Source organism: Microcebus murinus, chromosome 9 (genome assembly GCF_040939455.1).
Source record: "Microcebus murinus isolate Inina chromosome 9, M.murinus_Inina_mat1.0, whole genome shotgun sequence".
In the NCBI taxonomy this organism is placed as follows: domain Eukaryota; kingdom Metazoa; phylum Chordata; class Mammalia; order Primates; family Cheirogaleidae; genus Microcebus; species Microcebus murinus.
In genome coordinates this window covers 53,643,733-53,670,660 of record NC_134112.1, presented here as the reverse complement: position 1 = coordinate 53,670,660, position 26,928 = coordinate 53,643,733, and the positions used below count along the sequence as shown (strand labels likewise).

Sequence of the window (26,928 nt, the reverse complement as noted above, 5' to 3'; positions counted from 1 at the left end):
ACCATCTTGTATTTTAATAATATGTGAACTTAAAAATATAAAGCATGCTTTAAAACTCTCTGTTTACAACAGTTAAATTGTAGGAGTATGAACAGGTGATCTCTGATGACATATATAAAGACTTTAATAAGGAACAAAGATAACATAAAATATTTCAAACCTGTTGTTATTCATGTTATTTGTGCCTGTGCCTTGCACACATATAATACAATAGAATTGTTTGCCCGAAGTAACACCAAAAGACAAACATTGCAGTGACTGATTTACCCTCCATTTTTTGCCCATGTTACTTCCAAATACTGACATCAACTATTCCAAAATAATTACTGATTCCTAACTGTAAGACTCAGCCTGGCCAAATGGGAATGCCTGACTTAGTTTCCAAATATTTGACATTCGCTATAATCTATGGTGTATGTGTTTTATGTCTGGTCAATTAGCAACACAAGCAAACAAGGAATAAAGAGGCTTTCAAAAAAAAAAGTAGAAATACTTTCAAAAAGGGCATATAAAAATCATAGAGGATAGGACTTCAATGATTTGATTCTAGGATGCATGCTTCTTCATATTTTAATGTCTCTGATATCAGAATGTATCTTATAATTGCTCTTGATCTGAATTGAAGTTGCTTTCTTCCAGAAAGAAGTCTTTCTTACTTCTTCCCTATTGACCTGATACCCCTTTAAATTCTCTGTCTGAAGTTTTGGGCTCACCTTGTTTGTGTGAATTCAGAAAGTAAACCTTGATAAGTACCACCCAGGAGTGGTACTTACAAAGTTCAAGTTTAATTTCAAAGAGTATTTTTTTGTTTTACCACTTTGCACCACCCATAATTATGATTGAAACAGGCAATGTTCCTTGCTATCTTCATCTGCATAGGAGTTTACTTCTCCTTTAAACTAATACTGAGTCATTTTGTGTCCTAGTTTAATGCTGAAATTATCTATCAGATTGTCCATCTTGGGTAATTTATCTTAGTACTTAAAACAGTGGTGCATTTTACATTCAGTGTCTTCTTAGACTTGATGAAATTTGATAATTTATTAAAGTTAGGGATTTTTTTGAGGCTGACATCATGCTCATCTATCAAATCTTGGAACTAAATGCTAAATGCTCAGATTCATAGTTGGAAGAGGCTAAGGCACAGACCATAATAGCACTGCTACAAAATACTAAATTTATAGCTCTGGAGACCATAAAGATGGCACTGCCAAAGATATTTTATGAAATTTTGGAATGATTTTGATGCCAACCAAGGCATAAATTGAAATAGGGTGGTTGTGGAGATAATTAAGAAGATCGAATTCTATGGACATTTTACTGTGTGATGCTAGAAAGGAAATGCATGGATGCAGAACAGCCAAAAAAACTATTAAGAAGTGAAATTCAATGATGCCATTAAATTAAAAGATAGGACATAAAATATTTCAAAGGTCCAGAAATATGAGAAGACCTTATGATTTAAAAAAACATTGGTACTTATGGTGTAGCTTTTTCCTTTCTGGACACATAAATCGTATTATGGCTCATTTCTGTTTAGTCAAAAAGGGGAAATGGAAGATAGTTTAGAGTTAAATTGACTTGGCCAGTTTCTTGAATGCAAAGTCAGACAAGCTCCATTTTTGTGCACAGCAATTATTTTAGCAAAGGGAACAGATTGAAAACAACCTGAGATTTTTCTTTAGCATCCTGTATTGAGGTGTGAGTGGGAAGAAAAGATCTGCCAGTACTTATATATTTAGGGCTTGATACTAAAATCTCTCTAGGTAAACAGCTACCAGTGATGTAAGAGAGTGTGCTGGGATCAAGGAGAGGTGGAGGTGCATTTTTCTATTTCACCTGGACCAGTTCACCACGTGTGCTGCTTCACATGAAAGCAGAGTGCTGAGTGAGTGTTAAAGGTTTTGTCTAAAGTGAAATTTCTCTCACCTTAATTCTGAGATATTTTACATATAGTTTCTCTATTAAAACCTCAGGATATGTAAAATATAGAGTGTTACAGAGTATGTTTACCATTACAGCTGGAACTGATCATCCTGAAGTGTGTAATTTGGCTTCATGTTGCTTAGCAGCTTTCTATGAAAACATCTCATATCTTTATATGTTTCCATATGAGCACATATATTTTGTTCAATGTGAGAAGTGATATTAGCAAGAGAACATACATGATTTAATAGGGCTGGGCTCTGGATTCTTGCCCATGTTACTTCCAAATACTGACATCAACTATTCCAAAATAATTACTGATTCCTAACTGTAAGACTCAGCCTGGCCAAATGGGAATGCCTGACTTAGTTTCCAAATATTTGACATTCGCTATAATCTATGGTGTATGTGTTTTATGTCTGGTCAATTAGCAACACAAGCAAACAAGGAATAAAGAGGCTTTCAAAAAAAGATATGTTTTATTGCTGCAGAGCTTCTTGGGCTATTTTACCCTTTCCTCCCATATATTACAAACATCTTCTTAAAGTTGTTCACCCGCACACAAAAAGACCCTATATCATTGAACTACAGCAATTCTCTTTTCTCCCTACAGCAAGGGTCCTCAAACTTTTTAAACAGGGGTCCAGTTCACTGTCCCTCAGACTGTTGGAGGGCTGGACTATAGTTTTAAAAAAAAGCCTATGAACCAATTCCTATGCACACTGCACATATTTTATTTTGAAGTAAAAAAACAAACAGGCAAAAACACCCACATGTGGCCCATGGGTCGTAGTTTGAGGACGCCTGCCCTACAGTATGTATTCTGATTGAAAAACCAGGAGAAGAATTCATTTATGGTCACTTGACTTTCTATAGTTATACAATTCTATATGTCCAATTTTTACAGGCTTTATCTGTTCTAATTTTATCAAAAAAAATCTTTAAAATCTGAAACACTTTCCATTAATTCAATGGCCAACAATATTTATTTATCCACAGTCTTACTTTTTAAAAATATTCATTTGGTTAGTTTTTCCTTTTATGTATGCATACTCATAACTTTAGCAAAAATATTATTTTGAAATATTAACTAAATCTATAAAGGGACTAGATTGCTGAAAAAATGGATGTGTCAGTGAGATTATATAAATATATATATGTAATCCCTAGCAATCTTTAGAACATACATGGTACTAAATGTACATGATAGTGTATAATCAATATTTATTAGTCAATTGGTTAAAAACTATATTTCTTTAGATTTTATTTTTGAATATGAATGGTGTTAACAATGTATGTCAACTTTTTATAAAAATTAATAGATGCTATGCAATTCAAATCTCTACTGAAAAACAGAAATATTAAGACAACTACCTACATTATAACTTGAAATTTTAGATCATTCATTCAACAAATATTTATTGAATATGCACAATAGTTATAATGTACCTGTTTATAAATCTAGAGATATAACAATGAGCAAGATAACAAGGTTCATTTTGATATTGAGATTAAATACAATTGGAAATGAGTTCTGGTCACATTCTCTTGATTCCTTTACTTCCAGTTGTTATCATTTACTCTCCACACATAAGCAGATAGATTCTTTAATATAATGGTCACTACTTTCTTAACATGACATGTAGAAATGGTGCTGATCATAATTCAATATTTTTACATGAAATAGATTAATGGAAGACTGGCAAAATATTTTCTTGTCCAATTGAAGTATGCCATTTGAAAAATTTAAGGAGGGCATATCAATAAATGCACAATACCCAGGAAGTGACAGTCATAACATTTACTCCAATTTAGTTGTCTCTTTCTCATTTATAAAGAGGATATTGACACATAGAAAAATGCTTGGTGAGAAAACTCTGCAAGCAAGGTGAGTCCAAAATATTGGCTTCATTCGTGATTACCTGTCTCTTGGTATTGGGATTCCCAGCCAACCCTTCAGAAAGATAACTAGGATTTGGAATGTATCCTGGGGTACTATTTGTGGCCATGTTTTCTTAACATACATGGAACATGACTATTCTACACACAAAATTTGTAAATCAAAACCATGTTAATTGATAAAAAATATTAAGACTGCTTTTAGAATTATTGTGAAAAGCACCAACAAAGTTACTAGGATAATTATGTTCAATTACAATGCTCACTTTGTACATTTCAGCTGTTTTAATTATGATTTGCTCATTAGCAATGCTGTCATTGATAATTTTTCCCAGCAGAGGGAAGCATAACCTCATTATTATTTCCGTAAGTGGTTGAAGGTGAAAGTGTACTACAATTTTACTGTATCTTAAATGAAGATTGCTTGGTGTTTTATCATTAATAAGCAACTTTGATAATAAATAGGTCTTGACATCTTTTAGGAAACATAAAATGAATTTGGTCCAAAATGCCCAGTTTTAGGGAATATCCTACTAGTATTTCAGTGTAACAACATCTGCATTTCCTTCTATTTGACTAGGAAGCACAATAACAACATTGGGATTATATCATCAGCATGTGTATGAATAATTTCCATGAATTACTTTAAGACTATATTTCCTTCTTTAATATATTTTGATGAGGATTTTTGTTGCCTACATTTTGCAGGTTGCTACTACATACAAAAGTATGTACTTAAACTTGTCTTCTTTTTGTTAATGTAAGAAAGTTGAGTTTTAAATCTCACAAGCATCTAAAATCTTGATTTTATCACACCTGCAATAATAAAATATAATCTAGTTCTTTAGGATTTTCTTTCTGCAAGGTTTTATTTCTCTTCAGCTGCATTTCTTTATGTATTCTGGGAATGATGTGCATACTGTATGCATATGTGTAGATATGCTTTATTGCCTATGATTTTAGCCTGGTCTTAGCAGGTTGAAACATGAAAAATATGACTTACCATGGTGTTGTAAGTCTGAACAATGAGTCAGTGGGTCTCCATTTCTTATATCTTGTCGTCTTGTGCGTCTAAAAAAAAAATCACATTTAAAAGGTATTATCATTTTCCCTCTTTGCAATTTGCATAAGAAGGAAGAGCAATCAAAAATATGTATATCTCGGAACTTATAGGAGGAGCTACATCTACATTCGACCAAAAGACTTTTAAAAGAAGTTTATTATCCCTATAAGAGTAGTCTCCAAGATGATCAAAATAGGAAACAAATATCAAAATGTACTAACAATATGTTAAAATTTTAAAATATAGGATAACAGAGAATTCATGACTTTTTACTACCAGATGTCAATCAATAACAATCTAACATCTAGAAACTCTAGGCTTAAATAGTAACCCACTACTTCAATAAAAGGAATTAAACTTTTTTCTGATTAGTAATAAGGTAGTCAACTTAAAATTAAAATTCATATGAATGTTCTCTTTTGTCTTAACTCTTGTACCTAATTCCTTAAATAGACTTTTGTTACATTTTATAACATTAAGGGTAGGAATTCTATTTTTAAGTTAGTTTTTAAATTTATTTTTTTGGTTGCCACATCAACCGTTTTTTAAAAAAAATTATTTTTTGATCACATGGTTATGATTGTAAACCAATTTACCTGTGTAGTGAATCAAAGAAGAAAAACAAGTGTTGCACTTAAGGAAAAGCCTCTTTTTGTCAGAGGAAGTGAGAGACAAGAAGTGGGCTTGTAACTAAGAGAAAAGTCAAATTTGCTTATACAAATGAAAATTAAATGTCGTCTGCACTCTACTCTCTGATCATATCTTAGCTGCAGCACATTCTAGACATCCTTTCTCTATGCTGTGTTAATGACTGCCTGGGAAGGAGGAGGTGGGCTCTAGCCATTGTGGTGCAAAAAAAGACGTGTAGTTCCAGGAAGAAGCTAAAAATGGAGATTGGCTATGTGTAACAGACTGGAAAAGATTGAGGGACACTTGCCCAACTGTTTTCCACAGTTATTTTAATGGGTATTGTCTTGCTGCAAAATTAGTTACTATCCCTAAAAAGAGCTCTCACAAAGGCCATTGAGAATTGCAAATATGGAATTTGTTACTGTATTCATAAATTTAGAAGTCTCAAGTATTTATAGATTTCTATTTGTAGAATTAGTGAGACTATCAAACAGATGTTGCACATTTCAAAATTGAGCCAACAAGAGAACTTGTGAAACACGAACCACAAAGCATTTGGGAAGGCATTTTTTTCACTGCCATTTAAGCTTTTGAAAAATGCCATCACAAAGAATATATATCTTGAGGCCTCTAAACATCCTTTTCAAAGATGGAGTGTCAGACTCATGAAACTGGATTAAGTAAAATCTGTAAGGCATAACAAAAATGTGTTAATGAAAATTCTTTCGATCTTGAATTACAGGTATATAATAAACACTTTTCAAATACACAATATTATACAGGTTTTCAATTATTATAGATGTGGTTACGATATTTTACCTTCTTTTCTTATTAAGAAAAGCTTAGAATTCAAAGGGATTATTACTAAATTAGGCAACATTATACACTTTCACATGGAAAAGAAATAATACTCATTTTTAATTGAAATATGAATTCCATATTTTTAAGCAACCAAATAGCTCTCTAGAACTAAACATTTAGTTTAGAAGCATAACATTTTAATCTTCAATAATTTAATTTTATTCCTGTAAAGATTTCATATTGTTATTTATTAAACAACCCAGTTTCTTTAATCTATAGACATTATCTCCACACTTTTAAATTTAAAATTCCAACAAAATTAATGGATATATGAAAGTCATATAAACATCTTATCTCAATTCTGAATGTTGAATGCTTAGGAAAATTATGAGCATTTTTATATGGTATGAGTTAGTTACATTTCCATTTAATATTATTAACAAGCTATTGTGTTTTAATCCACATGTACTGGTTATATGATAGAATTAAGCTGTAAATGATTTTATACTCAGTCAATGTTATCTACAGTGTGTAATGAAAAAATTTAAGTAGATACTGGGGCCATTACTTTCCCCTAATATTTTTTCCAAACTTTAAAAATTATCCGAATGTAGAACATACCTCAATAGCTATGAAAAACCCACATTCATAGCTTCTTTGAAAACATTAGGTATAATAAAAAGATTATATTGCTCTTAAAATGCAATGCTTTGATAAGGCTAGTTTCTATTTTATGTTTCAATAGGTTTATGTACATGCCATTAATCTTTAGGCCAATATTAATGAGATACTGTATATTACATTCATCAATCATTGCTCATTTCCTAAAGTCTGGTAAATATCAATAGAGAAAAGTAGCCTTCAGTGAGTGGTAGAGGGTATGTTGAGATGGCTATTTTGTCAAATGAAGAAAGTGTTTTTATTTTTTAAAGCAAAAGCAAATCAAGTTCACTTCATATTGTAACTGCATCTTCTGAAAATAACACTATATTAAATAGTCAAATGTACATTTCTAATGCATTTAGATTGCATACATATAACCTAATATTGCATATATAATCTAATATATAATCTAATTGCACATGTATAATCTCATATACGGTAACTTACAGTTATATTTCATATGAATGTATTGTTTTATATCATTCCTAGGTATATCGGAGCAACCTTTATTCAAACATGTCCAAAAAAAATACTTCTAAGTATTATCAAGAGTATACTTAAGATATATGTATAATGCATGTGTAAAGAAAGATGGATATTTTATTACATGGTTTTATATTTCAAGTTCAAACACCGCAACTATGATAACAGAGTGGCATTTAAATTTTTTTTGGAACAAATAAAGATATATTTTGGGATGCTAACCAACATTACATATATCACATACACAAATGTGATATCTTTAAAACTAGAAACAAATTCTTCTTGTCTTTTCACAATTGAGTCTCTGTGCACAGACTCTAAAGGAAAATAAATTCCTTTCTCTGAGAATTTTCCATTCATCTAGGGTATACATTGCTTTATTAAAATTTGAAAACAAGAGAGAATGCTGCTGGTAGAAACAGAAGAGCATTTTTGGACAGCAGAACATTTTGGTCAAAGTCACAAAGCTCTGTCAAGATTCTGTTCATGACTATCTCTGAGACTTTAGCCCTCAGTTTCCCCTCTGTAAAATGAAGTTGCAAAAGTGTATGATTTCCAAGTGTAACCATTAAAGGATATTACTGTGTTGTCTTAAATTTCCTTCAGTAATTTAGTAAAGCCATCTGCTCTATTACATTTAGTATCCCTTTCCTCTTATACATTTTTCTAATTGCTTTGACTATTTTAGGGAAAAAAATGTAATCCCCATTGCCGGCCCACAAACCTCTTTTTATTCATCAGTCAAAAAGATGATGTACTTATTTGAAGAAAGCAGTTTCAAAAACGGAATCAGGTAATGTAACTAGGAGACATTTTCTTTATTTTTAATATTTTTCCTACCTCTTTGCTGTGGGAAAATAGCGAGAGCAGGAGGAGCCATCCCAGGCACAGTACGGGTCTCTGGCGAGGCAGCACTCTGCACAGGCCTTCCCGTAAATATCACACCGATGCAAAGGGAGTTGGGCAACCCCGGAAGTCGAACCAATATAGAGTTGTTGCTGTGGGAAAAGTTTACTGTTATGACAAGAACTATCTTGTTTTCTTTTTTTTTTTTTTTAAACAAAATCTCCTTTTTTTCTTAAAAGAACATTTATTTATAGATAACTTAACAGAGATAAAGTATATGTATGGGTTTAAAAATATATCTTCTTATGATAGTTTCTTTAAAAAGCCTGGTAGATAATATGACAGCTTAAAATGGAGGAAGAGCAAGTTCTAAATATTTCACTGAAATAAGTGTCTTCTATTAAGCATAAAACAAAGTGATGCTAAAGATAGTGATACAAGAAAAAACCTTCAGTTTTGTTCTTAGCAAGTTTACTTTTTCACTTCTACTGTTTATAATATCGATTAACCCAAATGTCTTCATAGTCCTGTGTCCCAGATTGGCTTGAGGCAGGAATTATTTGCTTCTGATTCCTGCGTCCCCTGTTACATTGTCTGTGATTGGGTATGCCTTTCTATAAGAAGGGAAAGGGCAGATTTTGGTGCTTGCATTTGAGAAAAGATTCGGCTAACTGCCAAGGACTGCCTTGCCCTTGCACTACCTTCAGGAAGATGATTTTAAGTGAAACTATTAAATTATTTCTCTTTTGAAAGATTATCAAAGAGAGGAATCCAGTACACTCTTGCGTAGTGTAGAAACCAAATGCCGAGGTGTTTTGGGAAAAACACATTGAGAGACCTGGATTCTAGGTCTTGCTATACATTAATTCTCTGTGTAATTTGGAGCTGTTTATGCAATTTTTCTAAGAATTAACTTCCTTAGCCATAAAATAATCATGTTTAACAGATCTTTAAAGTATGCATTTAGATAGAACATCCTACAATCCTATTATCCTCAGTGAAACTGGTGCTACTAAATTAGGCAGAATATGAAAGATTAAAAACATTTTTTTTTCTAGCAGCTACTGATTCATGATTTCAGTACAACTTTCACAATGCCTTTAACAAAGTTGAGCCAGTGTAGCATATTAGCTGCAAATTTATGTAAACATAAAGTGAAATAAAAATAAAATTATTTTGTGATTTTCTACATTTACTATAATTAATACCAGAACTTCATTTTCTTGATCTAGATGATTTTAAATAATTATAGTCAGGCTTAAATAAAAGTTATATAAATATAGAAACATTTAATAGTGTACACTGAATAGACTTCAAAAATGTATTTTAATTTCTCTAGTATATAAATGAAAAATAAGTTTCAGACTAGTCAGTCTCTGAACAGTGGTGTGCTTTTTAAGTATTACACATTGTCTAATAGTCAGCAATGGATATAATTAAAATTGCATTTTCAAAGACTTTCATATAAGGACTACTTGTATAAATAATCAGACAAATTTAATGCAAAGTATCTATCAGAATCTAAGAAATTAATAAGGTTATAAGGAGAGTTTATGTAGAATATACTCCTGTGAATAAATCTAGCCAACTTATAACTTAGTATAAGAAAAGAAAATAAGGAGAAAGGTAACACAATAAAAACTAAACCATCATGGAAGCATTTATCTTGATGAATATTGCTATTCCATTTCACTAAATGGAAAAAAATTAAGTTATATATTATTAAATATTCAACTTTTTACTATATACCATTTTTATTATTATATTGAATTAAGCTATAAACCAGGACAAATTAAGAAATGATGGCTAAAATCCTTGGGAGGAAAAGGTGAAGTATTGTTAAGCTATTCCCTCCCCCCATCCTTTATTTCTTTCTTCCAACAGCTTCTTTTTTAAAAAAAGAATAAACTTAGATTCTATTAAAGACAAACAATTTCAATGTGATAAAAAATAAAACAAATACATAATATTTAAACCATAATGGAACTAGTTAGAACAGGGTAGTAATATCAAAATCATGGTTGGCAATAGTGTATATTGCAACCGTATATTGTGATTGTGACTATTTATAAAACCTACTGATCAAGTGAGTCATACTTTCAAAAGAGCTCTATGTTTGGTCAATAATTTCTAAGAAACATGAAAAAATACACGCAGATTTTTAAGCATATGATATTTGAGTAGGAAAAATGTTATCTAAATAACAATATCTAAATCTGTCATATTCCTTTAGGAGAAAACAGAGAAATAATAAATGGAAAGAATATAAAACCAAATATACGGCAGCTAAAATTATTTTAATGAACCTAAAGTGTGATAAAATGCCAAAAATTAAATACAACTCAATGTTATTTTCATTCTACCAGGATGCTGCATGATCATTAATGATGTGCAAAAATAATTATGCTCTCCAAATGAAATATAGGGTAGGCTTGCAGGCACCATTGAGCATAATCCAGTCACCAGTAAGTAACCTGATGTGCTTTTTCTGCCCAATTTAACATCACCACAGGCTTTCTCACTATCCTCCTTAACAACTTGAGAGTACAAGCAGGAGATGAGTCCATTTATCCAGAAAATTAGTTGCAACACTACTTGTCCCTTTTGAAGCTACTACCTCACTTTTAAAATGCCCATAAGCATGAATGAAATGGAGTCATAATCTGAATGAAATCAAACTTCCAGTCATAGAAAATGAAGGCTACAGACACTTTCTTCTATCATGGTATTTTAAACTGGTAGATTGTTTTTGTTTGTTGGTAAAATGTGGGGTTAATAGACAATCTTTTAGGTAGCATTAAGAATATCTCAAACAGAAAGTAAAGTTTTACAAAACTAGATGTGGAGGTAATGTAATTATGATTGGCTATGAAGCCTAGCAGAGAAGAAATAAGTAATTTTGAAAATCATTACGGGAAAGAATCTCTCAGTCTAATTCCCATGCTGGAAATCCCCAGATTTCCTTGCCAACCACTGACAATTTTTAGATTACAAGAACAGGTGAACAGATATTTATGAAGTGTAAGGTAACAGTATCAGGTCAATAATATCTGCACTCTGAGTTGCTCTAAATATCTTAGAGATTATCAACCTATTTTGATACATCTGTGTGGAAAGGGTACATGCTAAATTATATTGGCACAGTAATTAGAGTAATTAGGATCTTATTCAAGGGATAAAGCATAGTCAGAGATAAAATATGTAAACAGTTCAGCAATCAGATGAATGAGGTGTACCCTACTTCATCCTGGCTTTTTCTGCTTTATTTTTTTTTCAAGTTACCATTGATATACTGGATAGAAAGTCTAGGTAACATTTATAGGAAAAGATAATTTATTTGAAGTCAAAACTGTATTTGTTTTCTACATATCATTTAGCATTTAGAAGTCATTCACTTTTCTTAAGTGTCTTGCCAAAGCTTTCAGTGCTTATAAATGGAAAAACTATTAACAAGCTGCCCTTAACCTTTGAATTCATGGAGTTTTAGAACTTATTTGGCAGTGACCATTTTTTTGTTTTCCTTTTATATTTAGCCAAAATGAAAGACATTTTATTTTCTCTAGCACACAATGCTACTGGAAAAGTAAAATTAACTTTTAAATCAAGATCCTCTAAACATATATACCCAGTGAATAATTTTATTTGCCTATAAAATGTATATTATTTATATTTGCAAAGTAAAATTAAATTACCAACTTCTTTGTATTCTGAAATATCCACCAGTCATTTTCAAGTATGTTTACATAGGTAAATCTATACATATAAATAAAATCATAAAAGATGAAAATAATTATTGAGTATTGGAGTAAATTATATTACAATCACCAAAAAAGAAATGCTAAATGAAAATTTACAACAAATAATGATCCAGGAAATATGTCTATAGTATGCAGAAAAGCTTGATCAAAAACTTGGGAGCAATGAAAATTAACTTTAGTTTTTATTCTACTACCTTACTGTAGGAGTATTTCTTTCTCTTGGTTTCTTTTCTTATACAGTTGTTAACAAATCTGGACAATTTGATAGATAATAAACAGATCTATCTATTGGAAACACAAAATTAGCAAAACATAGAATATGGATACATAATATATAATGATAATACCTGTTTGGTGGAAAGCTCCATTGCTGAAATAGTAGTTGGTTCCTAAAGAAGAACACAAATATGTAAAGTGTTTGGTCAATTAGAAAAGTCATATTCATTAAGTAACACAAGGGACAGACACAAGTTTTCAGAGAGATAACTTCAGTGCCTACAAGAAGTGATATGATTGGGAAAGAATACACATGAAAGAAACTGCATATATAAGTGTCAGATATGTGGAGCAGACAGTAAGATCATGTCAACTTCATGCAGTTTACGTATGGTATCTGTAGTTGAGCAAGTCGAGTTTATCACTTGTTGCAATATAAGACAGAAGATGGGACTGCACAGTAAGAGGGTTGGAAAGGACATGTTTTGGACTTGTTTTAGATAATTGGAGGAAGGTTCAAAGAAGTAGGGCTTTGTTCCAGATTGGATGCTGTAAAAAAGCAGGGTAATTCTATGATGAGGTATCTTCATAAATCGTTTAGAAGGAGGGAATAACAGAGTAAGGCTAAAGGCGTGACTGGTATAGAAATAGTAATCACTCATGGTAGGATAGGGAGATATTTGGTCATTTTTGTGGTTTGGACAATGTTCATGTTTTTGTCTATTTAGACATGATTATAGAATAGTCTTGCTTTTATCTTGATTCACCACAGTCTCAGAGTGGCCCTGTCTGTGAAAATTATGTTCACCAGAGAACACTGTGGTTTAGCTGAGAGTGTCAAGCCAGCTCCTAACAACACCAGTAAAAGCTGATAATATTAGGCCAGTTTTCAGCTGTCAAGGACCGCAAGAGTTCATTTGGGATTGGATTACTTTATTATTATTAAAGAGACTGTTTAATGTGCAAGAACCTACACTCAGGTCTTTGCCAGAGAATATAATCTCTTCAATATCCATCAACAGATTAACATAAAGAAGTAATAACTAGGGCAGCAACACTCACCAGTGCACTTCATTAATTGTTCTATCTGAAGTTTATCATGAACATATTATAGACTTACATAAATAAATCTTGTTGTTTGCTGAATGTAGACCACCAAAAGGCTACACACTTGAACACATTACCTTTTATCCTTTAGATTCACTTTCATTGAACTGTGCTCCAGCTCATATCTTTCGTCCAAGACAAACACATTGCTAAGACAGAGATTCCTGTGGGTCTCAGAGGGGTCTGATGAGAAAGAGGCTTGGGTGGGAAGAATGATCTTAAAAGGCCTCATGGTGTAGATGACTGAAGCTGAGTCCTGAAGAAAGTGTGAAGGGTGGACTCTGGAGCGAAACTGCATGTGTTTGAATTGTGACTAATGCCATAAACCCAGCCAGGAGTATGATATTAGATAAGGTATTTAATATAGAGATACTTTATATTTTGGTATTTTCATTAGAAAAAATAAGGGTGATGGTACCTTCCTTATAGGGTTGGTGAGAAGATTAAATGAATTAATACACTCATTTAATGTAAGACAATTTACGAACGTTTTTAGTGCATAGTGTTTATTCAAATCTCTCCTCCTTTTCTCCTTTTCCCTCTTTCTCCCTCTCTCTTTCTCTCTCATACACAAACACACACACTAAATACCATCTCGTTTCCTTGCTTTAAATTTTCTCTTTAGTGTTTGGCACTATATATATATATATATATATATATATATATATACACACACACACACATATATATAATGAATTAACACATTGCTAATTAATATAATGCATTATTAATAACTTATATATATATAAGTTATCCTATGTCTTGTGAGTTTCCCCACAGATCTCAAAGCACAATCTGAAGTAAGATCTTGTTTGCAGGTACAGAGTAGGAGTGAGGAACCGAGGATTGAGAGGAAGGAGGAGAAGGGAGGGTGTTATGGAAGTCACCACTGAGAAAAAAAATCTACAAACAGTAAATGATGACTCTCAAAATTGTCCATCGAGGTCTGTACCAGAAACATTATTTATTCATTTTATTACTCATTGGATGCTCCTAGAGGTGTTCAATCTCCCATACTGCCTACGGTGACTGTTGCTTATCTTTTGGTCTTCTGTCAGAGAAGTCCTGGGGCATAGGTAGGACTCCAGGTGGGAATTAGAGGGGAGGTTGACAGGATGTGAACAGGCAGCAGAGGCCTCTTATGTGTCTGTTCTCATCAATTTCGGACAGGGATTTAGGCTGTTTAGTTCACTGCCATATCTCTAACACCTAGAATTATGCCCACTATATGCAAGTTCTCATGTTAAATGCATGCATGAATAAATGAATGAATGGATTCTTTGCCAATTTCCCCCTTTCTCTCCTATCTCTTCAACTTACCCCAATATACTCTCTTCCTTCCACTGACTTTGTGTGTAAGATAAAGATAAACATCTTATTAAAAGTCTTTCCTTAATCCTTGTAGCTTAGCTGTAATTTTTTCAAAAATAATCTAAATATTCTGCACTCACTGTCTTTACTTGTTCCTTTCCTGTCCAATGTCATCTACCCTTCAAGCCACTGACTCCAGCCTTTACTCTAGAGAGGTAGCCTGCTATCCCCAGAAACAGAAATTACCAATGAACTCTGTATTGCTGGACACTTTTGTGTCTGGGCTTTTTTGTTTTATATGGCCCCATTGACCACTTATTTCTTTTCTTTCTTTCTTTCTTTTTTTTTTTTTTTTTTTTTTTTTTTTTTTTTTTTTGAGTCTTGCTTTGTTGCCCAGGCTAGAGTGAGTGCCGTGGCATCAGCCTGGCTCACAGCAACCTCAAACTCCTGGGCTCAAGCAATCCTACTGCCTCAGCCTTCCAAGCAGCTCGGACTACAGGCATGTGCCACCATGCCTGGCTAATTTTTTCTATATATATTAGTTGGCCAATTAATTTCTTTCCATTTATAGTAGAGATGCGGTCTCACTCTTGCTCAGGCTGGCCTCAAACTCCTGACCTTGAGCAATCCGCCGCCTCGGCCTTCCAGAGTGCTAAGATTATAGGTGTGAGCCACCGCACCTGGCCCACTTATTTCTTCTTGACTGCTTTTTCTATTATATCCCGCATGCCTTGAGATTCTTTCCTATTTCATAATAGCCTTTATCACAGTCTTCTTCTCATCCTCCAGCCATTCCTAACAGGCTTGCTTTCCCTTGCCCACTCCTTTCCACTCTCCTTTGGATGCTCCCTTCTTTTCCTGGTGAGCTCATTCACTCTTGTGGTTTTAATTATCCCCTATGTGCTGCAGAATTGCAAGTCTCCACTTTAAACCCTGATGGCTGAACTGAGAACAGGATTTTATGATCAAATTTAAGGCAATCTGTCTGAGACATAAATGAGACAAATGATGTAAAATGTACATTAATCTAATGGTATAATTTAGAGATTTTCCATAGTTTTCCATTTTTATAGCTTAAATTAATGATATTAATTATTAAATAGAATAATATTCTACAGGAATTATCAATCATAAAGACAACTATGATGAAAGAAATTTCTACCAATTCTATCTATGCAGAGATATGATCTTTAGAATTTAGTAGTATCAAATCACAAAAATCAAGGGTCCAATTCATCATAGATATTCAGCTTTAAAAGACAGAGTTGAAGATTGCATTTAGGGTTATAAAATATTGGAGTCAATTAACCAAAACAGAAGATTTGGAAGAATTGGGAAAATTTTCCAAAGAAACTTCTTCCATTCCAACAGTTGCACATGAGTAATAGTTATGTGGTTATATAAACGGCTAACTTCATGCAGGTTTTCATGAAACACATTGTATGGTCAAAGTTCAAGGAAAATTTCTTAGGCAGAAAATGAACAGCTAGTATAATTGAACTGAAAGTTAGCTATCTCTAAGTTCTTTTGAAAAATGAAGCTCATTAATATTCATATATTTCATGTTCATTGACAATAAAAAACAAATATTTTTAAGACTAATGAAAATTAATTGTTTCATATATAAGTTGTAAAACATAAAAGAATCACTAATACATACCAGACTCCCATGTGTTATATTAGGATTTCAACATTTTAAATTAAGATCCTAGGAACCCTTAATTAAAGGAACTTATTTATTATTTAGACCAGAAAATTAATAACAATTTGGAATAAGATATGCTATATGCTGCCTGAGGTTGAATTTTAATAGACAATATATTAAGATGACATCCATTTAAATAGGCTATATTTTTTCTGAGAAATAGCTAGTGGTGAATATGATTGCCTTTTAAAACAGATGTAGCTTCATAGGCATTTTTTTATGAAACTGGTTTCAATTGCAAATTTTATTGGTGTTCGGGTAAAAATGAAATTAAAAACTTAGCATCTTTTCAAGATTTTCTATGACTCCAATTTACCATTTTTTTCAGATATTTTAATCTAGTCCTTATTAAACTTTCTCACTTTCAAAGCTTTCAACCTGCTGATCCTGGGAGATTCTGACATAGCTCACTGGATGCTAAGCACAAGGACGCTCCTTTAGAATGAGTTAATAGACTAGATTTTGGAAAGCACCAATTATGTTTTACATTTGAATGAAAATTAAACTCTTTCATTTGTTTGCTCAGCTGTTCATGGAATATTGCATGAACTGGGTTTAAAATGCATGTGTTACCCATGTAACTGCCTTGCAATCCTTTGCAGTTGATGGGACTATGAGTAAAACCCACTGTCTTAAGTACACTGCAACTTGATGTTAGTACTTCCTCTGTCTCAAAAGTAACCCCCTCTTTGATGGGACTGGAAAGAAAATCTCAAACTGAGTAAAGTAAAATCAGCATGAGCGAGGCTTTTATATCTTATGATTATCTTTATGAAAATAAGATATATATGGAATTTTCAAGCATATCAAAAAGGACTTTCATTTGTATAACCAGTCAACAATAGCCACCGTTTATTAACAATCTTAATTTTTAAAAAGATTTTAGAGGACATGTTCATAATCACAATTTTCATTATGAAATGAAGAAATTGAGGCTCAATTGACTTCAAGCAACTTTTTCAGAATCACATAGTAAATATGATTCAAATGATTCAAATATGATTCAAATATGATTCATCTTTATGATTGTGAATCATATTTAGAATTAGGCTTGTGTCTTAGTGCTTTAATGTCATTTGAATATTTAATAGCAAATCAAAATCATTTCTACAGAAGTACACCAATGCCAGTTTTATTTCACCTCTTATTACTTACTAAAAACTTTAAAATGGAAATTTTTTTTTTTTTTTTTGAGACAGAGTCTCGCTTTGTTGCCCAGGCTAGAGTGAGTGCCGTGGCGTCAGCCTAGCTCACAGCAACCTCAATCTCCTGGGCTCGAGTGATCCTTCTGCCTCAGCCTCCCGAGTAGCTGGGACTACAGGCATGCGCCACCATGCCCGGCTAATTTTTTATATATATATCAGTTGGCCAATTAATTTCTTTCTATTTATAGTAGAGACGGGGTCTCGCTCTTTCTCAGGCTGGTTTAGAACTCCTGACCTTGAGCAATCCGCCCGCCTCGGCCTCCCAAGAGCTAGGATTACAGGCGTGAGCCACAGCGCCCGGCCTAAAATGGAAATTTTTATACCAAAGAATACTTTTCTTTCTATACTCTGATTGGGATTTGATTTCACTGAAAATAAAAGTATCTTGGATGTAACTGAAACCACTGGAATGTTCTGTGAGTAGCCAGGGTGTTTTCCTAAACCCAACCCAAGATGGCAATGGGCATAGTACTGGTTTTAATTCAGTGATTTATGTGAGGTTTGGTTATTCAGTCTAGCAAAAACTCATAACAAGCATGGTCACATGGAGATGATAATATGGTAATATTAACTGGCTGATTAATATTAAATGTCTTTTTTTTTAAATCCAAGAATATCGGATACAACCATGCCCCTAAATCTGTAGCTTTTCTATTTACCTTGTCAAATTTTGCCTGACCTTTTTGAATAGTACTTTATTTTAAACGTAATGTCTTACAGGTCTCAAATAGAAACATAGAAACTGTAACATTTCTTTTCTTACTTCACTGTATATGGCTATGGCTTTAATGTGTTGTGTTTTTTTTTTTTTCTCTCACTGCAAAATTAAACAAAGTTTGACAGTGAAATATTCCAATTGCTAGACCACAATATATGTATGAACTTTGCCTGATAGAATAGAATGTTGAAAGTAAATATTTCTCTAAACTTTGCCCAAATATGTTTTGTCTACTTGAGTGCCAAAGAAATAATAATGACAATAACGCATAGCAGAGCATATGTAAGAAAACTGGAACAGTTTTCTATGGGAAGATATGAGTTTCAGGTTGCAAACAATCTTTTTACAAAATTGTAGACTCATAAATAATCATTTCCGTGCCAGCACAACATTGCTTATTTAAATTTGACTGTGAGACTAATAAAGAACCTCTCTCATGATATCTTAAATGCCACACAAATGTCATCAAATAGTTATCACAGGTATAAGCTGATTATATACTTCTCTGGAAACTGAGAAATACTAACAAAATCTAATAGATACTAAATATTTGTACAGTCGTGTTGCTTAATGACGAGGATCTGACCTGAGAAATGCGTCATTAGGTGACTCTGTTCTTGTGCAAACATCATAGAGTGTGCTTACACAAACCCAGGTGATATAGCCTACTTGCTCCTGTACAGCATGCTGCTGTACTGAATACTATAGGCAACTGGAACACAGTGGAAAGTGTTTGGGTATCTAAACATATATAAACATAGAAAAGGTACAATAAAAATACAGTAAAAAAGATTTAAAAAAAGAAAAAAGGCACACCTATATAGGACACTAACCATGAATGGAGCATGTGGACTAAAAGTTGCTTTGGGTGAGTCAGTGAATGAGTGGTGAGGGAATGTGAAGGTCTAGGACATGACTGTATAGTACTGTAGACTTTATAAACACTATACACTTAGGCTACACTAAATTAAAAAAAAATTTTCCTTAATAATAAATTAACCTTAGCTTATTGTAAGTTTTTTCACTATATAAACGTTTGGATTTTTTTTTAGCTTTTTGACTCTTTTATAATCACATTTAACTTAAAATACAAACACAAAGATATTTTCTTTCTTTATATCCTTATTCTATAAGCTATTTTTCTATTTTTAAAACTTTTTATTTTTATTGTTTTGCCTTTTAACTTTTTTGTTAAAAACAAAGACACAAACACACATATTAGCCTAGGCCTAGGTGAGGTCAGGATCATCAATATCACTGTCTTCCACCTCCAAATCTTGCCCTACTGGAAGGTCTTCAGGGGCAATAACTCACATTTCTAACATCTCTATATCAAAGAAGGTAGAAGATTATTATCTCCTATGATAGCAATGCCTTCTTCTAGAATAACTCCTGAAGGACTTGCCAGAGGATGTTTTACAGTTGAATTTCTTTTATAAGTAGAAGTACACTCTAAGATAACAATAAAGAGTGTAGTGTAGAAGACAGTAGGCAACAGGAATTTTTTAGCTCCATTATAATCTCACGGAACCACTGTCATATATGTGGTTCGTTGTTGACCAAAACCTCATTATTCAATGCATGACTGTTCTTGTAAGATTATTGGCTTCCAATATTTCATAATTTTGTTAAAAGTTCCTTAATAAGTTGGTTTAAATTAATAACTTTTAGAATTAAATTTTTATTAATGTGCTAAAGAATATAGCTAGGATGTGAAATATAAGCTTAAAATTCTGTGATATGAAGAATACAAATTGGCTAGACCATAGTATCACTGCAAAATAATGCATATTCTGATTCATAACCCCCCCAAATAATTAAATAATAAAAAGAACCTTATTTTGTAATTGTCATGACATAACTTGAAACATCTCTACAAAATAAAATTTAATTGTATTAATAAGCAGAAAATCAAGTCCTAGACTAAGAGGTATAACACATCAAAGTTTATAAGATGCATGAGGTCAGAGACCATGTTTATAGTGTTCATCTATGTATCACCAGAACTAAGTGTTTTGCCAGGACCATAGTAGGCACTAATATATATTCATTTACAGTTTAATTAGTAAATAAGCTACGTTTTATAATATATAACAACTGAAGGGTAATATGCAAAGGGACAAGAACAAAAGTAAGAGTGTCCGTAAAGAAATTCTTATGGTATTTTAGTGTCTCCTATAACTTCATTTGCAACAGTGGTGGCAATATTAATCTCCAAATACATATAATTGGTAAATTTTTTTCTACTAGAGAATAATATGGGACACAATCAGCAGGATAACTTGTGGCTATTGCTACTTTATCATCCTCATACTCTGGTGCCTCACTTTAAGCATGGTCTCCTTAAGGAAGAGCCCTAAACTCTAATTTCTCATATTTATTTTTTCCATCAATACTAATTCATTTAATAAATGTTGATTGAAAAGATATTTTAGATTCTGGAGATATAACAATGAACATCAGCAATTTATATATCAACCCCTCAGTGCTCATAATTTGTTTGCTCAGTCTAAATGGACTCTGTATTGGGTAACATAGTCCATCTGGATAATTGTTTTGTTTTTGTTTTGATTTGTAAGCTAAAGTACCAATGTGGTCTGAAGGGATGTGATGAATAATAGCAATTAGTCATCACTCTGTACCAGATTAATACTTTAGACCAAATAAAATAAGGCCAATATACCTGATTTTTTAAAAATCATAATGGATTTATGATAATTTTATTATTTTGAAGACTTAAGCCAAAGATCAGTAGAAAAGACTAGGGAAAATGTAACTCATTTTCAGGTTAGCTAAACTAAAACAATAACATTATATTCACAATAACATTTCAAGCTCAGTGCCTGCTACTGTCTCTGTTGCTTTACATATAGTGTCTCTAATTCTTCCAGTCTCCCGGTGAAGTCGGTATTATTCTCACTATGTTACTGTTGAGGAAGCTCAGAGGGACCATTTCAGTGTTCCAAACAGAATTGCCATGTAGATATGACTGAGGAGCCTCAACTCTTTGCACTAGAGCATTGTTTAGTTTGTTAATATAAGATGTCACAATGTGCCAGTTATATATTTCAATGCTAATTATAATTGCAATTAAATGAATATATATTAGAAGCTTTTGATATTATACTTTGTTTTCTCTTAAAATGCTACTGAATAGTGACCAAGAGCCTTTTGGGTTTGTACACTGATATAAAAAGTACAGAGGTAAGAGAAGTCTAGGGAAGACTTTTCTTACTGTTAAATATTGAATCAGCTGAATGTTTTAATACAGCCCCTTCATTTTGTAGATAAACTATCTGATAAACCTGAAAACTAAGTGAGATCACTTGAGGTTGTAAGATTAAATCCAATGTTCTCTCATTTTTCTGTCTGCCATCTTCTTCTAATTCAAGTTTATTTTGCAGTTATAAATGTCTCAATTTATATTCACTCTATTTTGTTATCAAGAAATTTATAGGCATCTATTTCCCCATCATATTATAAATAATTCTTATCAAGGTGAGCTTCCATACTATTGGCTAGCTTCCCAAAAGGAACAACAGGCACAGTGATATACGTTATACTACTCCAGTTTTCCTCTTTCCCTTCACCTCATGTCCTGCTGTTTCTACCCTCAAATCCCCAATCTTATACAAACTCACCTGATTATTTGGGCCATTCGTGACTCATGAGAAAAGGACAGATATCTGTACATTTCTTAAGTGTGTGGACTAAGAGACTATAACAAATTTACTATCAGTGATATAAAAATCTCAAGCTTTCTTTTGTTAACAAATTATTTCTTTACAAAATATTATAAAATAATGCATGATAAGCTAAAAATGATTGAAATGCCTATTATTCTGTCATTATGAATATATTTCCATTGATACATCCATGGGAGTTCCATATAATCCCATTTGTACTGTAAAGTGTGAAAGAGGACATTTTAGGAGAGGGGAGGAGTTTGTTCATTGAGGTAATTACATAAATAATATAAAATTTAAATCATATATTTTATCATTGAGAAAACAAAATATGAGCCAAGAATATATTTCTTTACATCTTTAGATTTAACTAGCATTGAAAGTTTCAAGGTTTATTTTGACTAGTGTCTGGCTTTTTAATTGACAAGCTAATTAGAAGGGTATGCTAGACTACTTGTCCATACCAAGTTCAGTGTGCAGCTGTCCTGGGGGAAAGACGTACAACTGAACTTGTTGACACTTGAAATTAAGCAGCACTCACCCGAAAAACTGTCATTTCTTCCAGCAGAACCTCTTCTAAATCATGCCAAGTCTCCTTAGGAATTGAAACGACTTTAAGAACGGTCCCAACATCTTTGAAAGAAAGAAGGGGAAAGAGCACCACTTAAATAGATCTGAACAGAATTTAGTGCTAATGCATGAAATTAGCATTTGTCCAAAAAAGAATATTTTGACATCAATTTTCCTTTGATTTTTTTTTGGTCAAAACATGAATAAAAATATATATTTAAATGCATTTCATACAATGAGATAAATCATAAAGATAAATGGTAGAGATAGCCTTGGAACATAAAAAATTAAATTTTAGTAATATCTTAAGTTTGAAGAAGGTTTTATCATGAGGCTGCATAATTTTTTTAAAAAAATGTGATAATCACTGCAGAGATTGGCTAGGTTGAATTAATTGTTTTTATTATATTTAAAACTCTCCTTAATCGCCAGGTATCCCAGAAACACAACCTAAAAATAATACCAGTTTGGCATGAGAGATTTTCTCACTTTTATTACAAAATCAGAGTACTACTATGAAGAGTACATATAAATGTAAAATACAAGAAAGATTGTCAAGTGACAGGAGTAGTTAGAGCTTTGGAAACCTGGTTGTTCACCTTGTCACCTGAAATTCTTTAGTACCAAGAGGCCCTAATGATGGCTCCATGACCATTAAGTGATGAATGACAGTAATCTGGTTTCTCAAAATAAACACTGAGAATTACTTATTATGGTGGTTTTTCAATAATGTATCAATTTTAGAGCACTAAAAACATTTAAAATTTAGAAGCCCAAATCACAAAATAGTTAAGTTGAATGTATTTCATAGAGATCTATAATTTTCATTGTTAAAAGAGACAAATTATTTTAATGACGGGAGCCATCACTTTTACTCTAAGACGGGTTAAGAAGCTCTTTATTTCCCAATATTCCTTGATAGAATGAGGAACAGTGCCTTATTAAATTCGAAAGTTTGATTCTCAACATTCTAGTTCTGATAAAACTTGATCAATTCTTTTTAGGTTCAATTTGTTCATTTTAATCAAGTTGCAATTTGTTCATTTTAATCAAGTTGAACAGAGTAATTATGAAGAAAATTTTACCAATAAAGAATAAGTTACATTACTTGATATATTGGGATTAAAAAAACAGTAAGTTATACCAAAAAATAATTCATTGATAATCATTTTCAGGGGACCAACATGATGTGCTATATGAGATCAAGAAAGGTTGTAAATTTATCTCTTGTAAACTTTAAAAAAACTCCACTTTTAAGAGGATCCTTCTATGTTTACAGGACCTTAGACTACTCATAACACTAAAGATTAAAGGCAAATTAGGTTAACCTACTCAAGGTCTCTGATCTGGTCTCTAGTACCCAAACACAACTTTATCTGTGTTCCAGATCAAGTTTTACCGAGTAGTATTTCAAACAATTTCACACAAATTGAATCAGATTACTCAACTAGGATCAATATACTATGAAACACAACATAGTTAAAAGATAAAATTACTGTAATCAATTTACTTTGCTGACAAGTGACCTTGGTCTGTACTGACTGATAGCCATCCACATCATTAGACATTCAACATGCTCATGAAATTGGTGCCTTTATAGATAGTTTGTATCTAAGAGGAATTAAAAGCTCATGATTAGATTTCTTTGGTCAAATATCTGAAAGCAAGTTTTGTTGTTTTGACAGTGATTGAGGGACTCCTCATCAAGTTTAAGGCAGAGGTAAAGAAACAGGCAAGTGTGACATTATTGAACAAACTTAATTACTCTTCAGAGAGATTCGACTATAATTTGACATTAAATGATAAGCTAATATATTAATTGATGGGAATTTCTATTTTCTAAAGATATTTATAACCAGAAGTTGATATACACAATTCATTGACTTTTATGGAACCCTGAGTCTCATTGGGTTTATTTGAAAGAGAAACTTTCCCACCCATAAAAGTAGACCTAATGTATTGTTCAGAACCTGACACTATTACACCTGAAAACATTAGTATTTCACAATTTTGTTATAAAACTTTAAGTCTTTAAAGCACTTAATGTGCAGTTGCCTTTTCCCTATAGTTAATGCATTTTTTTTTCTGTTTCTCACCAAGGGAAAATAAATGTTATTATACAAGGTTTCAATGGAGCACTCACTCTGTTTCCCATTGATTTATGTCAGTTAACAACATTAATGGAGACTAGGAATTTATTACTTGGAATCTGACCCTAAGTAGCAAGTTTCAGATTTGTAACTGGTACTTTCAAAAATAGTATTACTATGAAAAAGAGCAGGGGAGAAATAAAATAATATGTCATAATAATGATGGAATTCATTTTGGAAATATACCTGCAAAAAATTTGTTTCTAATCATAGAATTAGTAAAAATATATTGCTAAATTTCTATAGAAATGTATTGGGGATTCCTTGGATCAATTTCATTGTTTTTCTAATGAAGTATTTTTTTTTCTTTTTCTTGTTTTCATTGTATGAGAGAAACATTGAACAAATTTTGTTGCTAACATTTATTTGCTAGAAGATTTTTAGCTTATAGTAAATTTAAAGTTCAGATAATTTTACTTTAATACATTCTGGAACTATTATTGAATGTCTTGGGAATTTCAGGCATAGTTTGAGCAATACATCTTGTTTCTAAAAAACTACTGGCCAGAAAAGAGTTACGATGTAACTATAAACATTGATTTTTTTCACCTACATCATTAGCTTTACCTGATTAAAGCTTTACCTGATTTATTAACTTTTCATTTAAAAATTATTTTAAATTAATATAATTACTATGTCTCCAATTGTCTAAAAATATAACACATTTGTAATGGTAAAATATTCATGGTAGTTATTCATTTATTAGAGGTGAATTATACCTCAAAAATAACCAAAAAAACTACCTTTGGTTCTTAGTATACATTTGACCCTTGAACAAGACAGGTTTGAACTGTGCAGATCCAATTTATCTATGGATTTTCTTCTGCCTCTGCCACTCCTGAGACAGCAATCCCAACCTTCCTTCTCCCTCTTCCTTTTCAGCCTACTCAACATGAAGATGACAAGGATGATTCAATTTCACTTAATAAATAGTAAATATATTTTATCTTTCTTACTATTTTCTTAATAACATTTTCTCTAGCTTACTCTATTGTAAGAATATGCTATGTAATACATATAACATACAACATATGTGTTTTTTGTTTTTTGTGGGGTTTCTTTGAGACAGATGTCACTCTGTCGCCCTGACTAGAGTGCAGTGGCATCATCACAGCTCACTGCAACCTCAAACTCCTGGGTTCAAGTGATTCTTCTGCCTCAGCCTCCTCAGCAGCTGGGATGCCTCTACACCCAGCTAATTTTTTTCTATTTTTAGTAGAGATGGGGTCTTGATTTTGCTCAGGCTGGTCTTGAACTCTTGGCCTCAAGCAATCCTCCCACCTTGGCCTCCCAGAGTACTAAGATTGCAGGCATGAGCCTCTGCGCCAGCCTCAACATATGTGTTAATCAACTATTTCAGTTACCAGTAAGGCTTACCAGTCAACAGTAGGCTTATTAGTAGTTACGTTTTTGGGGAGTCAAAAGTTATGCAAGGATTTTTGACTACGTAGGAGTCAGTGTTCCTAACTCCCAAGTTGTTCAAGGGTCAGCTATACGTAATTGGTTAAACACAGTGTTCTGGAAGAAAATTTACAGATGACATTAAAAAATTTACCTGTTCCGATAAACATGACATCATACTGGCCATCTTCTGCATCCACTCGGTCTACTACTATTTGTGTAAACTGATAGTTTACATCTGTTTTAATCATTATCGGCCGGTTATTAATAGGAAACACTGGGTTGTACATGGCTGGATGGCTTCTTGCAAAGGTTATAACATCATCAGGAAGGTCCTTTGTAGAATCAAACCCACCAAATGTTTTACTGGGACACTATTAGGATAAAGAGAAGAATATCTTTTGATTAAAATCTAATCAATAAGATTATAAATTATATAATAACATATGGCTTCAATGGTCTAGAAACCTAAACCTGTGATTATTTTTTAAAGGTAGGTAACCGGTGAAGTAAGTAGTTATAATTAGTTATTATCTACTTAATTTATTTCCTATAATTTATTATAATATAATTTATTTCCTAAATGTATCTGAATTCTCAGTGAGATTTACTTATGTCATCATTTCTTACCAAAAATTGTAAATGCACCTAATGAATTCAGTGTAGCAGAGGAAATCTGATGCTTCTATTAGTGGCACCACTATAAGTATTATTTACATAATAGATGAAGTATTTGGTGTAATGAAGGAAATATGCTACAACTAAATGCAATTAAAGATTAGATTAAAGA

The 26,928-nt window shown here is 32.4% G+C and overlaps 1 protein-coding gene across 1 annotated transcript in view; it reads right to left on the bottom strand.

Moving 5' to 3' along the window:
* The window catches only part of SEMA3A (semaphorin 3A), a 217,340-nt gene that overhangs the window by 11,465 nt on the left and 178,947 nt on the right, over positions 1–26,928 (bottom strand). Inside the window, exons 12-16 of the mRNA XM_076006470.1 lie at positions 26,293–26,512; positions 22,559–22,650; positions 12,417–12,458; positions 8,306–8,463; positions 4,829–4,896 (exon numbers count right to left, since the gene is read on the bottom strand). Of these exons, the coding sequence (XP_075862585.1) occupies positions 4,829–4,896; positions 8,306–8,463; positions 12,417–12,458; positions 22,559–22,650; positions 26,293–26,512 (580 nt within the window). The remainder of the gene's footprint in view (positions 1–4,828; positions 4,897–8,305; positions 8,464–12,416; positions 12,459–22,558; positions 22,651–26,292; positions 26,513–26,928) is intronic.